We start from the raw sequence: 12632 nt of genomic DNA on the forward strand, positions 1-12632 counted from the left end.
ACATTAATTAACATAGAATAAGAGTGCTTTGATTAGGTGGTGGTGGCGCAGGTCGCCACCACAAAGAAACCGGAAAAAGAAACAGAAGAGAGAGTAGGGGTTAGTACAGATTTTAGAGCCACCATGAATAGTTATTATAATGAATTGAATATACAGAGTATCAGGATTAAAGTAAAGTGAAGTTATGAGAAAGCCATGTTAAAATAATGTGTTTTCAGCAGTTTTTTTTAAAGTGCTCCACTGTATTAGCCTGGCGAATTCCTATTGGCAGGCTATTCCAGATTTTAGGTGCATAACAGCAGAAGGCCGCCTCACCACTTCTTTTAAGTTTTACCCTTGGAATTCTAAGGAGACACTCATTTGAGGATCTAAGGTTACGATTTGGAATATAAGGTGTCAGACATTCCGATATATAAGATGGGGCGAGATATTTAAGGCTTTATAAACCATAAGCATAATTTTAAAGTCAATTCTGAATGACACAGGTAACCAGTGTAGTGACATCAAAACTGGCAAAATGTGCTTGGATTTTCTTTTCCTAGTTAGGATTCTAGCAGCTGCATTCTGCACTGGTTGCAAACGATTTATGTCTTTTTTGGGTAGTCCAGAGAGGAGTGCATTACAGTAGTCTAGTCGACTGAAAACAAAAGCATGAACTAATTTCTCAGCATCTTTCAATGATATATGAGGTCTAACTTCTGCTATGTTTCTTAAGTGAAAAAATGCTGTCCTAGTGGTCTGATGTATATGCAATTTAAAATTCAGAATACAGTCAACAGTTATCCCTAAGCTTTTTACCTCCGTCTTGACTTTTAATCCTAATGCATCAAGTTAATTTCTGATACCCTCATTGTATCCATTATTGCCAATCACTAAAATTTCAGTTTTCTCTTTATTTAGCTTGAGAAAATTACTATTAATCCATTCAGAAATACAAGAAAGACATTGTGTTAGTGAATCAAGAGAATCGGGGTGATCAGATGCTATTGATAAGTACAGCTGTGTGTCATCAGCATAGCTGTGGTAGCTCATGTTGTGCTCTGAGATAATCTGACCTAAGATGGCACGCTTAGGCTGTTTTCTAATCTTTCTGATGTTCAGCCAGTAGGTGAAATTTATTTAAATAAAAGAAAGACCCTTTTTCATGGAAAGTCAATGCTACAAGAAGAACTCCACATGCCTCCTTCTCCATTAAGCCCTCGTGCAACAGTGACATTCTAATCATTCATGGAATGCTGTGGGTTGTAATGGAGCCAAGGAACTGGTGCCAAGGCAGAAGATGAAGCGTGACAAAAAACACCTGAACGTTTTGAAGCCTATGCCAGCAACCACAGACTATTGCCAACCTTTCAATAAATCTTGTATTCAAAAATCATAGACAAATGCCAGTGATGAATTAATGAGTATCTGCACTTCACTTTCCTCTTTTGGAAATGGAGATCAACACTCTGCAGCTCTGGTTTAGCACTGATAAAATAAGCAGAAACTGCAGCACAGGTCCCAGTCAAAAGAGCTCCTATGGCCTCAGAAGAAAGTACCATTTAGGTTTTAGTTCAGCAGGAGTGCGTGTATGTGCAAGCCCTGATAATCTATGAATTATGATGAAGAGAAGAGTACAAAAATGTTTATAATAATGTGTGTCAATGCCTACAATTTACTATGGTAAAAGTATAAACTGGATTAAAGTGAATCGAGGAAGAAACCCATGTCTGAAGACTATTGCAGGAAACAATGTATGTATGTTGCTATGCATGCATTTGTGTGTTTTACTATTATTATTTATTTTTTATTTTTTTGGATTTTATTGATGTTATTAGTACCAGGGTGTTGTACCGTGTTAGCCATTATGAATGTAGTGAAAAGTCAAGCAAAATGACACCTTTAATTGTCTAACTAAAAAGATTACAATATGCAAGCTTTCGAGGCAACTCAGACCCCTTCTTCAGGCAAGATTACATATTGTCACTCAGTCAGTCATTATCCAACCCGATATATCCTAACACAGGGTCACAGGGATCTGCTGGAGCCAATCCCAGCCAACACAGGGCGCAAGGCAGGAACAAATCCCAGGCAGGGCGCCAGCCCACCACAGGGCACACACACACACCAAGCACACACTATTTAGAATCGCCAATGCACCTAACCAGTGTTTGGACTGTGTGAGGAAACCCACATAGACACGGGGAGAACATGCGAACTCCACACAGGGAGGACCCGGGAAGCGAACCCAGGTCTCCTTACTGCAAGGCAGCAGCGCTACCACTGCACCACCATGTCGCCCAGATTACATATTGCATATTGTAATCTTTTTAGTTAACCAATAAAAGGTGTCATTTTGCTTGACTTTTCACTATATTGATTTTATTAAAAACAAATAACATTCCATACAAATAAGTCAAGTTTTAAACGTTAACATTATTCAAAGTTACTGTCTGTTATACCTGCATTTTTATCACTTTTTAATGTAATATTGATTTTTTTTTTTTATCAGTATGCTGCTGCTGAAGTAATCCCTTGGGATTAATAAAGTATCTATCTATCTATCTATCTATCTATCTATCTATCTATCTATCTATCTATCTATCTATCTATCTATCTATCTATCTATCTATCTATCTATCTATCTATCTATCTATCTATCTATCTAAGTTTTACAAGACTTTTTATTTAACATACAATATTACGTTACTTATCATTGAACAGGAGCGGCACTCTGGCACAGTGTTCTATATTGCTAGCTTTCATTCACATAGTCATGGGTTCCATTTCTGTTTTGGTTATTGTCAATGTGACGGTTGCGCATTCCACCATATTAATGACAACTCAGGGTACAAAGATGTGAAAGTCAGATTGACTGGTGACTTTAAACTGAGGAAAATCCATTTACTTGGTGGAAAGCACACTAAGTGCTGCTTGATCTTGGTTAAACTTGAGCATTAATATCTGTTAATGTGTGTAACCAGCACCGCATCTGAGAAACTGTGTAACACAGTGGGTCATATTGCAAACATTGTCTTTCTCTCCTAAAACAAGAAATGGTAGAGATGCTCGTTCATAGTAGGAATGAACAGTCTGTTTAATCTTAATAATCAGATCTTCTCTAATGATTAGAAAACAGAGATTACAATATATGACAAGCATACTTACATATTTCTAAATTCTAGAGAATCTAGGTAGGATGGAGTGAGTAAGTATAGGGCAGTGGGTAAAATAAAAACCACAACGCTGACACTTCAACAGAAAGCAATGCAATATATATAAAGAAATATACAAATATGCATTTTTAGCCTAATGCCGTTTTGTCATATTAAGGGTCTAGGATGACCCTATCCCCTTTATTCTTTTTCCTACGAAGACCATCACTAAATGTCCCATATCCCATACTCTGATCACACTGTCAAAATTGACTGCTTCTCTATTTCAATACACACACCCTCTCCCGTTTTTACATCTGTAAACCCAGGTAATTAGAAAGAGTACCGAAAACAGACAGGAGAGAAAGTTACACATTTATTAAGCATTATTCAAATAGATAGTGCCATAAACAAAAGCAAAATAATGCGTAAATACCCTGCAACCTGGGACTGCTGGACGTTCAGTTTTTTCACCCATTGCATGGCTGCCCTTGAGTCCCCATCCAGGTGGTTCATCATGTGGTGGGTGTGGAAACATACTGTAAAATCAGTGCATGCTCCCAACTCTTCCCCCATTACTTGTGTTTCTTGAAGTGTCAGAAGTAACTCACAGCATGCTTGGCTAAACTTTCCCATCTTTTTTTCTCTCCTCTTATCATCTCTTCTACTGATCTTATAAAGCTAATCTAGGTGAGATGTGGTCATTCTGTCTCCAAGACAACTTCTTTATAAAGTTTAATTTCTTATTTCTGAAAAGTGCTTTCGGAGCTTGTATGCTTGCGCCATTAAAGTCAAGAGAGCAAAGTGAGGCGTGCTTGTGTAAACAAACGGAAGTTATAAGAAGCGCTCTTGCATCATCATGCAAACTTCATTAAACTAAAATAATGGTTCTAAAATTATCTCATGCTTCTGACATGGTAGCCAACAGCACAACAAGTTTGTAAAAGTTAGGAGCAGCTTTTGGAGACGTACATGCATTATGGTAGCAGATCTGAATATTACATTTGATTTAAATCGCTTCTCATCTATGATCAGCAAAAACATGCATAGGCAACAATACTTTAGACTTACAACATGGCAGAGAGTATTACATTTTATACTTAAACTAATTGTTAAAACATTGAGATAATTCTCAAGTGAACACCAAAGTATTCCCGGATAAGGTACATTTTCATTAGCCATTTAACATAACAAGCTGTTTTAACATAGCAGGCTCTTTCAGCATAGAAAGGAGTAAAAGCATCTTTGTAAAATAAAGCATGTTTGGAAAGGTCAACTTTATAAACACTACAAGAAAAGGCCTGCCCTCTCTTGAGACACTCTGCTTTTTTCTCCAACAAATGCAAATAAGAATATATTAAACCATTTTATTTTAGTTTAGAATTGATTTGTGTTGGTCATTCACATTTGTCAAACAGCAGCCAAATAGTGTAAGGTCTGACAAGGACAAAACATTTAACTCTTCATAACTGATGAAAATTAGAAAAACTTTTATTTTTGGAATATAACTAACACTTTACTAGTTGTTTACTTTTAGCCTGTGTGCCTAAAATCAGGCAGTCAAAGCTACAAAACAATATGAACATTGAGGGAATCTAAATTATTTAATAGAAATGGCAACACATAATACTGTAAAACAAAAGTATGGATTTGCCATCCAGCATCCAAATTCAACACTTTCCTTGGAACAATGTTATGTGTAATACAAATTTAAAGAACATTTCTGCAGCTATGTCGGATTAAATGATAAGTTGTTCAGTGTTAATTGTGTTGTGCATTCTGTAGCATATGATCTTCATAAGTCAAGTCAGAACATTGTAATGGTTGAAAAACTTGACTTTTTTATTTAAAGATGAATCATTAAGCCATTCAAACAATAGTTATAATTTAGACAGTAACATATGAAATGATTTGGAAAGAAATGCAATGATTTTAAAACCAAGTTGTGAATAGCAACATTTTGATAGAAAATATTTTGCAATTTATGAATATAATATAGAGACAATTATTATTTTGTGTCTTAACCCCGAGTCTGGATCTGGTTCTTACACACAGTTCTGCCAGGACAAAAATAAAGTGAGTCAGGAAATGGGTGGATGGAAAGATAAAAGTATGATAGGAAATTCAGCCAGGGAGTTCAACAACAATTGTTTTTGTGGCAGTTTTCAAGATGTATATATAAATGGGGCAAAAGTAGGTTTACAGTATGCAAAACACAAAGTTTATTCTTTTATTATGATTTACTTATTAATTATTATATTAAGGGCGGCACGGTGGCGCAGTGGGTAGCGCTGCTGCCTCGCAGTTGGGAGATCTGGGGACCTGGGTTCGCTTCCCGGGTCCTCCCTGCGTGGAGTTTGCATGTTCTCCCCGTGTCTGCGTGGGTTTCCTCCGGGCGCTCCGGTTTCCTCCCACAGTCCAAAGACATGCAGGTTTGGTGGATTGGCGATTCTAAATTGGCCCTAGTGTGTGCTTGGTGTGTGGGTGTGTTTGTGTGTGTCCTGCGGTGGGTTGGCCTCCCTGCCCAGGATTGTTTCCTGCCTTGTGCCCTGTGTTAGCTGGGATTGGCTCCAGCTGACCCCCGTGACCCTGTGTTCGGATTCAGCGGGTTGGAAAATGGATGGATTATTATATTAAATATTTGTATTTTGTGTCCTTATTTATCTTCTTCTCCTTAAAGCTACTGAGTTAATAAAGCTATTGCAGTAATCATAACCTGCACATCATTTTCCATACAAACAAATGTAAACCGGCTTGTGCCCACCCCTGTATATTACCATGCAAGACCAACACAATGTTAGAAAGATTTGGAAATGAAGACAATATTCTTTGGCTCCTCCAGCCACATACACTAAATGATGATGACATGTTCAATTAAGCATTACAAATGCCAGGGTTTATTGTCATATTAACAATTAAAAGACACTCAAGTAAACTGAAGCTTAAGAAGGCATAGTGGTTAGTGTTGCAGCTTCACTGCTCCACGGAAACTGTTTCAATGACACTCAGTAAGAAGAAATAAACTCCACATAATGTAAAGTTATTTTTTTCTAGGGTGAGAACTTGTGTCTATATTTTGTTTTTTAAAAGAAATAACAAATTTTACTAGTGATCAATGTTTCAAATGTTTTCCTTTTCTTGCTATCAGACAGAGGTCCCATGAAATCCATAACCCATTATCATTAAAGCAGCACAAATGGTTTAAATGTGTGTTTTTGTACTTCTGATGAGTTTTGAAAAGTTGTACGTGGCAATATGTCTGGTTTGTTATACTGAGCCCACATGTGATTTTCAGTCCTAGTGCAGTCTTCCTTATCTCTTGGTTATGACTAAATTTACTGTTTGGTATATGACCTACACCCCCATATTTTAATGGAGGATATGTATATCTTGAAAAAAAATTGTCATATACTTGAAATTCACCTTAAAAATTTTCAAGACATCCATGCTGTGAATTTCAAGGATGTGGACAGAACTGACTTTAAGGGATCTATCTAATAGAGTAAGAGTGAGAGTAAGAGGAAAACACACTCAACAGAGGTTCATTGCTAGTAAGTTTAAAAGAAGAATGTGTCTTTTCAGTTACTCTAATGAAATCTTTACTCTGTCTTTTTTATAGAATTTACAGAAGACATAATTCAACAGAAGAATTTTTGGAAAATATGCAATCATTAATATGATGGGGCCCTTATATGTAAAATATTTTTCCAGCATCTTTACTGAAGAAATGGACAGCCTGTTGGCTTGGCATGAGTTGTACTCTTTGACTCTAACAAGTTTGATCGAGTCTTTCTGAATCTGTGGAAAAATAACTTGAAAACCAACACATCAGAAATAAGATGTTCAAGAAGATCCCTGGATGATGAGCAGTCCCACAGGAATATTAGTCAGTCTTACGACAGTGAGCCTTGATGTTGGTGGACCTCATGGTGGCCTCATGGCTTGGCATGTTAACAATACACTAACATTAAACCAGAGCTTGCCCACAGCAGAGGCTCTCAATGTATCAGACCTAGAGGTGATTTCACGGATAACAGTGAAAGAGAAGAACTGGCCTGCTTTATTATTTGTGATCATCATTATTCTTACGATTGGTGGAAACATACTTGTAATTATGGCTGTTACCTTTGAGAAAAAACTCCAGAATGCTACCAATTTTTTCTTGATGTCATTAGCTGTTGCTGACATGCTGGTGGGAATTCTCGTCATGCCTGTGTCTCTCATTAACATTCTATACAGTAAGTGTTGTTTTTGAGAAATTTTAACATATGTGCAGTTTTGATGTATTTTTCATATGCAGATTTATAAATCACATTACCTTTCTTTTGCCGCTACTTGTGAATGTCATAGTCACAACATAAAATGTCGGAGAAACCTGACCTAGAAATAGTTTCCATGTATTTCTGAGTCATAGACACTCCCATGCAGGTGAAAATTTGGAATATGTATGTTTTGAGATAGTGGGTCGTGTCTGGTATATTTTCTATGAGAGGCATCACCTCAACTTACTATTCTCCATCCAGAGGATCAATGACTGCAAGACTGAGCCCAGCAACCCAGTGCAGGAACCACATGTCAGTCTCTTGTGTTTGAAATCTCATTTTTTATTCCCACAGTAGAAGTAAATAAATGTTCTGTCCAGGGAATTAACTTCTGGATTAGCACCTCAGTCCAGTAAAACATTAGTAAAACTACAGTTTCTACACTGGTTTATTAGGACATTGCAACAAGAACAGGCCCTGTAAGTGGTTCACAACAAGCCACCTCACCCTAGTCTTAAGAACTCTAAAATACAATTTAGGATAGTTGCCATTCAAGTTCTTTTTATTTAGAGATGTCATAAAATAGATTTTCATGTTTTAAGAAATGTGTACAGTTCAAGATCACAATGAACTGATACCATCCCAGCACAACAAGTTATAAACTAGAAAATAAACTAGGAAAGGGCACCCGTCCATCGCCAGGCACACCCACACTTTTACCACGCCATTATACAGAAACTAGTTAAATTATTGTGCATGTGTTTGGGATGTGGGAGTAAAGCAGGAGTATCTGGAGACAGACAGAGAGGGAGAGACATGTGGACATGGAGGTAATGTGATAAGGACTGGATTTGAACTTAGGAATCTACAAGACCAGGGGTGGTGAACTCCAGGCCTGGAGTGCCGCAGTGGCTACAGGTTTTCATTCTAACCCTTTTCCTAATCAGTGACCAGTTTTCACTGCTAATTAACTTTTTCCCCATCACTTTAATAGCCCTGTTAGAAGAGTTCAGCCCTCTGAATTTATTCCTTTCTTCATTAAATGACAGCCAAGCAGAAATGAGATGTGAAACAAGCTAACAGATGACCAGCTAAACTGGGGCTTGAAACTCCAACCAATTTCACTCCAATCACTTTCTTAATGAGAAGCCAATTCTTGCTGTTAATTAAACCCATTATTTAATCCCATGACTTGTTGCTACTCTCATTCTGCTACAGCACACATTTTGAAAACTGTTGTTTTTCTGTTCTTTCTAAGAGCACCGTCAAAATGTTTTGACGACCTGAGAGATCAACTGTACCAAGACCATCACCTCTTTTTAATTTCAGATATTGTGTAATGGGCGCAGGGGAGCTGGTCATGTGGTGGCTTGTTTTGTGCCTCATTATTGTTTGGCTGCTAATTAAAGAAAAAGAAACAACTATGGAGCCTGAGTCAAGTTAATTATCAGAAGTAATCAGCAGCAAAAACTGGTCGCTAATTAAGAAGATGGAAAGAATGAAAACCTGCAGCCACTGCAGCACTTGAGGCCTGGAGTTCGTCACCCCTGTACTAGACTGAGTTAAAAATACATATCAGGATAACTGAAAGTATTTTTATAATTAGATTCATTTTGAGATTCCTAAATTACTTTTCAGCATGTCTTGAATACATCCCACAATGCCCCAAGGTGACTTCCCATCCATTCTGAAAAATCTCAAAATATAAAATATTTTTAATGGAATTTCCTGTCTATTTTAAGATATCTTGTGAATAAAAGGGAAGCTGTTTAGAATGAAACACATTTCTCTTGGGATGAATCTCAAGCATGTTAAAATTGACCTTACTGTGAGGTTTATGACCTAGGTTTGTGGTGCTTAGTACCGCTGCCTCAGAGGTCCACACTCTTAGCTATGTTCTCTATACATATTAAGACATTTCAAAGTGTCCTTCTGTCTATTTAAAGGTGTCTACAGTTTTAAGAGATCCTAAAATCAGCAGAAAATCTCATTGCAAATTAAGGATATTAAAAAAGAGTGGAAGTAGGATATATTAGATATGAATACAAAATGTGAGGTTTGAAGTTTGAAAATACCCTTTTTGTGAAGGATTTAGAAGTCACAGTTGACTCATCACCATCACCTTCCAGACAGTGTTCAGAAGCTAACAGTATTTTAGGCTACATAACATGATAATTAGAGTACAAGTCCAAGGAGGTTATGCTGAAGCTTTATGGTACACTGATGAGGCCTCATCTGGAGTACTGTGTACAGTTTTGGTGTATAGGCTAAAAAAATGACAGAGCAGCACTAGAAAAAGTCTAGAGAAGAGAAGTGAAGAGTGACTAGGCTGATTCCAGGGATGCAGAGAATTAATTATGAGAAAAGATTAAAAGAGCTGAATTTTTTCAGTTTAAGCAAAAACAGATTAAGAGGAGACATGATTAACATTATGAAGGGAATTAGCACAGTGGATTGGGACTGTTATTTTAAAATGAGTTCAACAGGAACATGAGGACACAGTTGGAAACTTGTTAAAGGTAAATTTTGCACAAAAACATTATAACATTTTTCTTCACACAGAGAACCAGAGACACATGGAATAAGCTGTCAAGTAGTTTAGTAGACAGTAGGACTCTAGGGACATTCAAAACTAGACTTGATGTTATTTTGGAAGAATTAAGTGGATGGGACATGTAGAAAAAAATATCAAGTAGTGTGGTTAGAGAGTAGGATTTCAGGGACTTTCAAAACTTAATATGAAATTGTTTTGGAGGAATTAGGGGGGTAGGATTTGCAAGCTTTGTTGGGCTGAATGGCCTATACTTGTCAAAAGGTTTTCTAAGAAGTCTTGTGATAGACAGAAATATATTTTATACAGTAGAGTTAAAGTAGTTGATGACATGTAAAAATCTAAACTTTGCTTTAATGAATTTAGATATGCTGTAGTATAAAGTTAGAGATACTGTAGTGGTCATTTAAAGTACGCTGCATGTTTTACTAGATTTTCATTGCACATTATCTTACACAGGAAGCAGTTTTAGATAACAGATGTCTGGATACATAGAAAATGTGAATTTATTACTCTCTTTTAGAAAAGCTAATATATATGCAATTTAGTTTAGATACCTGTCACCAGCTACTGCGTTTACAGTATAAATATGCTATTGGAAATACTATTAATTAAAAACATTACAGTTAAAAATAGTAAAATATGTCTGTTTTCATTGTGTTATTTTTATATTGTAAAGGCTTTAAATATGTTTAATAACAATCAGACTTGTAATATCTGCTTACCATTTATTCTAGCATAACCTTGACTTGTTCACAGAGCCTCTAAGCACTGCTCCGGTGCAGGTGCAGCATATTGTCCATGAAGCCATTTGTTTAAACAATAATGACCCTAAAAACCAAATGTCCAGGGTAAACACCAAATGTGTACAGATTTAGTACAATGAAAGTGCTTTACAGGAATTCACATGCTATATTGTTTTCATAGAGGTAATACTTTATACTCATTCATTACTTAATACCAGAGAAGAATTTACATGCCTGGAAGCATTTTTCCTTTTTCATGAACTCTTTTTTTTATTCGTATTAGAATTTAATACATATGAAGGTTACTTACTATGAAATTCAAGACTTTTTGTGAGCAATGTGGTTACAATGATAAGCAATTCCAAGGCCAAGTCATTAGGTTTACAATGCAACATTAAAAATTCTGTAAACGCAATGTGCAGCTATTCATTTCTTTATTACAGAGAGAGTGTTAGACTCCCCCAGCCTACTAATAATAATCAGCATGTGGTTTATTATTTTAGGACAGCTACATGAAGATTGATGTTTATTTCTTATTGCCAATCCTGCCTTTTTGTTTAATTGTATCCTGTGACATCTTGGCTCAGAAACAATGACTCTATTCTTATAAAGTACATATGGCCCTCTCTGGCAAAAACAACATTCTTCCTTTAAATGTGACACACTGTGTATCCATTAGTACTCAGGCAAAGCAAGTCAAAGGGATGAATAAAGGACAGGATAACTGCACTTGGTACTTACCCATTTAACCATTTAACAGGTAGTTACATTTTACTCTTGATGGACATCTTGCTTATTTTACCATTTCTGTCCAAAGGGGCATAAAGGCAGGGTCATAGCCAAATATTAATTTCAGGGGGGACATAAATTATAATTCCATCTACAATCACTTATTTGGAACTGTCATTGAATATATTTGGGGGAGTTCAATTGCCTCATCTACACCTATGGTTGAAAGCAATTACATCCAGTTTTAAACCTGCCTAATCCAAAAAGATGTCCATGGGTGCTGTCAGGTCTCAGCTTGCATAAAATAACATTTTCTAAATATGCTAAAATGTTTTTTTTTATTATTATTTAACAGTAATTGGGGGACTAAACAAGAGAAGGACGCAGATCCTTACACAAGGCTGACAAACATGACTTCTTTATTGATGATTCTGCAACAGTGTGTTTTTAGAGGTCTGTCCCTATGAGCCACAAGTGCCTGCCTGCCTGCAGTAAACCAGCTCTAAAACAGGAAAACTCCATAAATTGGGTAAAAAGGAAAACATAACTGGGCAAAAAAAACAGTATGCAAAAAGGCATAAACAAACTAGGCGTTAATAACCAAAACATTCAAAGAAAAATAATTTTTAAATAATGGACTTTTAAGTTTGTTTGTTAATGTATTTTATTTGTGACAAAATAAGCACTCTCTTATTTTAACAAGTTTTAACATCTAGCCATAGTGAAACATTTAGTTTTGACTTTAACTGATTTGAAAGTTGGAACATTTTTTATTACTCATCAGAGATTAATATCACATATTTGGACATGTTCACACCACTATGGTGCTGTTTTTGAAGGCAGCCATAATTGCAATTTGCTTGTGCTGACTGCTGAGGATTTGTTTTGTCGAGACGAGCGACTAATGGAAGTATAAAAAGAGAAATACTGAAGGCAAAATATACCAGTTGAAATAACATCTCTCAAGCTAAATCTAAAACAATAAAGTAAAATGTAATTGAAACTGTACAGTGTATTTCTCCATCTGTTTTAAAGACAGGTGATGTGAAAGAGAGTGTTGCTTTGGGCAGGATGGATTATATTATTTGTTGATTCATCTGTCCTGTAAACCTGCTTATTTAGGGCATAGGCCAGCCGGAGCCTATCCCAGCACCTGTCACAGAGATGAATGAACACTTTGACAGGACACCTGCCCTTCACAAGATGAAAA

General features: G+C 36.4%; 1 protein-coding gene across 3 annotated transcripts in view; it reads left to right on the plus strand.

The window, feature by feature from the left end:
- The window catches only part of LOC114662234 (5-hydroxytryptamine receptor 2A-like), a 620625-nt gene that overhangs the window by 509003 nt on the left and 98990 nt on the right, over positions 1-12632 (plus strand). For 2 of the 3 annotated variants that reach the window (XM_051934695.1, XM_051934696.1), the window contains exon 3: positions 6754-7372. In XM_051934695.1, coding sequence (XP_051790655.1) covers positions 6994-7372 — 379 coding nt within the window. In that variant the 5' untranslated portion in view covers positions 6754-6993. Of the gene's footprint in view, positions 1-6694; positions 7373-12632 lie in introns of those variants that run through there. The other variant, XM_028815625.2, reaches the window with a different exon arrangement.

Source organism: Erpetoichthys calabaricus, chromosome 12 (assembly GCF_900747795.2).
Source record: "Erpetoichthys calabaricus chromosome 12, fErpCal1.3, whole genome shotgun sequence".
NCBI classification, from domain to species: domain Eukaryota; kingdom Metazoa; phylum Chordata; class Cladistia; order Polypteriformes; family Polypteridae; genus Erpetoichthys; species Erpetoichthys calabaricus.